Source organism: Papaver somniferum, chromosome 10 (assembly GCF_003573695.1).
Source record: "Papaver somniferum cultivar HN1 chromosome 10, ASM357369v1, whole genome shotgun sequence".
Classification (NCBI taxonomy): domain Eukaryota; kingdom Viridiplantae; phylum Streptophyta; class Magnoliopsida; order Ranunculales; family Papaveraceae; genus Papaver; species Papaver somniferum.
Window position 1 is genome coordinate 165,362,762 of NC_039367.1, and position 4,912 is coordinate 165,367,673.

The following is a 4,912-nucleotide window of genomic DNA, read 5'->3' on the forward strand; positions in this document are numbered from 1 at the left end:
GCAATGATGCAGCGGAGGTGTCAACCACCACAAAGGAACCTCAAGTGACTCAAGCTTTTACTTGATAACATTTTAAGTCAACCTTTTACTGCTCCGGCATTGTCATTGTCTTGATTCATCGATATTAACAGTCCAACGAATGGGTCCAAGTTCAAGAAATATGATCTATAAGAAGAGATTATCAATTCTTCTTGATATAAAGGAGAATGATTTTGCTGATGTGTCACACCAGATTAAGTTTGATTTGTGGTGTAGCCACGTCAGAACCCGTTTTACATGTCATCGGTCAAAACATTGCCATGTCATCCTATGAAACTGTTCACAACAGACATGTCCATTCGTATTTTTTCTTTTCTCAGATTAAAACAGTTTGAGAAGGAAACATCCAAATGGTGCGTCACGACTTTAGACTAATAGACGCTTCTGTTGAGTTGCATAAATAATCAAATTCATACCTTGCAAATCCCTTTTCTGCGTCATCTTTTATTCAATCAAGAAGGTAGAAACCCATTTGGCCATTTCCGTTTTTTTTTTGTTTTACCGAAGTTTTACTCTTTTGGTTTTGGGTATAAACAGGCTCTTCCAAATGCCGTACAGAGTAACAAACGTACCGTCTTGGATACTTTCTCGATTTCTCCTTATTTTTGTGAAGTATGAGAGAAAAGACAAGTTGGGTTTCCTTATTTTTACCAAGTTGGGTTCAGAGTGGGAGGTGTAATAATGCAGTTCTTCCATGGCTACCAGTAACTTTTGACAAGTTGAGAGAAAAGACGATGAATACATAAAGAGAAAGTGTACGACAGCTAATTTATTAAATTTAAAGTTGTCTTCAATGGAGTGGCCTCAATGGAATTACAAGTGATGTTCTGCTATAAGGCCCTTCAAACAAGATCTGTAAAATTTGTAGGAGTCCATATATGGATGACGAGAAAAGAGAGATACCGAGTCAAACAAAATCTTATATGTGTCTCTTTACAAGACTAATATTGCCAACAAACTGAAGTGGGAGATGGGACAGGTCATCAACAACAACAAAGATGCAGCTTACAACTGTACGTAACAGTTTTTTGTCGATGGAAGAGAACTTGGATTCATGGTATTTGATATTAGTCAAGAGGATCTTAAAGAAATGAAGTATGCATGAAACGGTACCCCCTCTTAAAATGATTCAAAGTCTTGGTTGGTTCCTTTCTAATTGGATTTTTTTGGTGTAGAAATCATACTCCTCACTTGCAAGGCCACGTATTTGCATACTTTGTCCCCCTTTGTATTATTGTTTGTTGAGGCAAATTTATTTCTTTTCTTTTGATTGGTATATTTATTAGTGTAACCACCAGCGGAGCGTTTGTTTTGTAGGGATTACCGCGTATTTATTTGTACTGCAGGAAGAGCTGTTGGTGCCTGTGGCTGTCATTTGTGTTTATGAAGTGCAGCTTGAAGAATGCGTACAGGGGAAGGAACTAGGGAAATTCCTAACGCAGTTGGTTGAGTGTATTGCATATAGGAATGGGATGAGTGCTGTTACGCTAACATTTCAGAAAGTGAGAGTACTTGCTAAGGATTTTTATATGAGTAAGTCAAGGTGTGTTATATCGTTCAATTCACCTTTGCAGACGGGATTTGACAAGAGCTATGAAATTCTTGGTAAAGTAGCTGATCGTGAAGCAAAATAAAAATTGGTCAGAATTTAGTGATCAGTTTATTAAGTTTTATACTCCCTGTATATAATGTTTGAGTCGTGTGCCACTTAAATGTTCGCTGCAAGGTTCAGAATGAAATGGTTAGTGCCTTTTTTTTAAAGCGTATTTCTAACTCCCGGGGCTTTCCACTGATGCCACAATAAGAACAACAACTGCAAAAAGGAGTTGCTTACCAACGTACTAATACAGTTTTAGATTTACGACTGAAGCACTTGATAAACATCGAACAGCTTTTTCTTTGTTATTATATGAAACTAGCCCGCGCATTGTGCGGGCCTAAAGCACTTGTAATAGAATATAATCATAGATATTGAATTATTCTTACAGGACCAGACCAAATTCTAATGAGACTGAAAAAAGAAAATGACTGGATTTCTTGGCATCATGGACTGTCAACCTTAGCATTCCATTATGTACAAAATTTTGTTCATACATGTTGCATTGATTTACATGTGCATCACGCAGAAAAAATAAAAAATTGAATATGTGAAATGGAATGGAGAGAAAGGAAGTAATTACAGCGCCAATAGTTTGAAACTCCCTGCCTGGGTTATTCTGAATCCTAAAACTTGCACCCAACGAAGAATTAGGTAATTGGCATGATTACGGTAAGGCATTCCATGTTTGAAACAGATACATCCTCTTGGACACAAGTTTCTGAACCTTCTGCCTTTGATTCATCGCATTCGTTACATACCAGCTTTAGAGCTTGAACTACTACACCCATAAGGTAAGGAAGCTTAAAAATTAACAATAAAATATTATGCTGCTAATGGAAACCTCCATTTACAAAATATTAAAGTTAACAATTATCAGTGCATCTAATGGTTTGACAACTGTCAAATGATGACTACAACAAAGGGTTAACGAGGGATCAATTACCATCTAATTCTTTAGCAGCAGACAGGGGGGTGGAGAGAGTATCGAAGTTATCAATTGAATTCCATTATGAGTACATTTTCTGGCCTGTCTACCTCTTATAATCGAAGTTATCAATTGAAATCCCGTGTTTTCCACCATAGGCATTGAGAGACAGTGCAGAACAGTTTCACAATTCACCAAGGAATAAGATATGCATCCTGCTGCCAAGCCTCAAAACCCAAAATGAGATTTATACGATTAAAGAGCAAGTACCATGTTGAGATTTCATTAGGCAATTTCTTTATATGCGATGTTTAACTCCTTCTAGCAAGCATTTCCTTGGGATTATGATCAGAACTAGCACTGGCCGGAGCGAGGAAAGATTTCTGATATTTCCAGGCATAGACGCTTGGACATTGCGGCTTGACTACCATGCCTTAGATGGCCCGATTTCTGGAAAATATTGTTCCCGAGATGAGATTAGTACCTTCTTCCTCTGTGAGTGAAGATGGTTCGCAAACACTCCCATCATCGGTGCAAAGTGAATAGACTGAAACTGAACCCCAATCACTTCAGTCATCGGATGCGAAGTAATTTGAGAAACCAATCATAAAATTTCAATAACTAGATAAAGAAGCTAGTAACACACAACATAATAAGCAGATTAACATACATACCCAGAGTCACTTTACCACAAATACCAGAAAAATAATGAGCAAATGTAACATAAATTATCAACATGTATGCATTTAAGAAATTCACTTACATTTCCATCGTGAAAAAATGATTTATCATCGTTGTAAACATGGAACTTTTCTTCAAAGTAATCCATCCTTCCTGAGAATAAATAGATACATATCTGAGTTAGAATCAAAGGAAGAAAAGCAAGATCTGAGCAGGTTACTATACAAACAACCTGGGTTGTCAAAATTGTAAAATTGAAAGAATTGAATCAGTGACATTGATTCTTAAAACAGAAAAAAGGTAACAATCAAACACACAGAAGCCACCATTCTTAAGAAAAATGCTTTTTCATATCAAAAGAAAACGACTTATTATTTGAGAATAACACAAAGAAATTATTAATAGAGAGATGAAGATATACTACTTACCCCTAAGAGGAGAAATCATTATATTATTTATTTATTGTTGATGATTATCATGGATATCACAAGCCATGATTGGTTTGGGGTGGTGGTTGTTTTTAGACGGCGGCGGATGAGAAGACAAAGGAAGAGAGACGGAGATGCAACCAAAAGAATGAGTTGAGAGTAATAACCCTAGCATAGATATATTACGTGTTTATACCAAAATATGTATGGGCTTGGGCCTCACTTTGCGTATCTAGACTTTCGCTGTAGCTGTACATCAATGGAGCCACACTAAATTTCTGTTCATTGTTTCATCCATCGAGTGCATCTATCTTCTGTTCTCAACTCAACTTTTACCATGGATTTGGTGTCAAACGCAATTGGCATTCTTCTGATAAACTATTCTGCCTCTGCAACCAACCGTATATCCTAACACTCAATTTGAGGCACAAGTTGGTATTGTCTTTTCCCTTCCTATACAGTTCCCCAAGGACCCCAACAGACATATTCTTTTTTTTTGGAAAAAATAAAATTCATTCATAAAGAAGTGCTGAGTTAGCACTTAAAAGGAACAGTAATTGACTATCCAAACATGATAGGTGAAACAAAGTAAAGGATCGAAGTGCAACAATCGAATCATACCCCAACAGACATATTCGAGAGAACCATAATGCCTTCTCTCCTTTCCCATTCATATAAAGCTAACCCAAAAATCATTCATGTATAAGAAAACACCTTAGGTCCTTAGCTAAAGACATCACTCTTGACAAGGAGATGCAGCCCTGTAATTGCATATTCTGAAGTTATATGTTGGAGTTAATGCATTTTCTAGAATTTCCTAGGCTGTAAAACAGTAAAAAGAGCTTTGTAATGTAAACAGGGAAGTGGACATTCTAGAGTTGTCTTAGAGAGTCTTCTAATATGAACAAAATGTGAACAGGGTTAGATAAACTAGTATTCCAGTCAAAGAAAAATCTAGAGAAACTAATCTCTAGAAGTTGTCTAGTCACTCAAATGCTTGTAAGTGAAGTATTATCCAGTTAGCTGTAGAAAGTCCTAGAGAAAGATGAATGAAAAACGAAAACAAATTCACAGAAAAGAAAATCTGAGAGAGTGAAAAACAATACCAATAACAAGAGTGAGTTCGGTGAGTTGTTTCAAATAACTAATCACCAACATGTTTGAAGACAATAACAATACAAAAGCTCCTGCAGATATCCAACAGTGGTATCAGAGCATGTTTGATTGAAACGGGCGTTT

General features: G+C 36.6%; 1 protein-coding gene across 1 annotated transcript; it reads left to right on the plus strand.

Annotated features, from left to right (window-relative positions):
* The first annotated feature begins 1,037 nt into the window (after window positions 1-1,037).
* On the plus strand, window positions 1,038-1,673 carry LOC113316807 (N-alpha-acetyltransferase 40-like). The gene is made up of 2 exons (XM_026564958.1): window positions 1,038-1,052; window positions 1,386-1,673. The coding sequence occupies exons 1-2, from the start codon at window positions 1,038-1,040 to the stop codon at window positions 1,671-1,673; spliced, it is 303 nt and encodes a 100-aa protein (XP_026420743.1).
* Window positions 1,674-4,912: the final 3,239 nt, after the last annotated feature.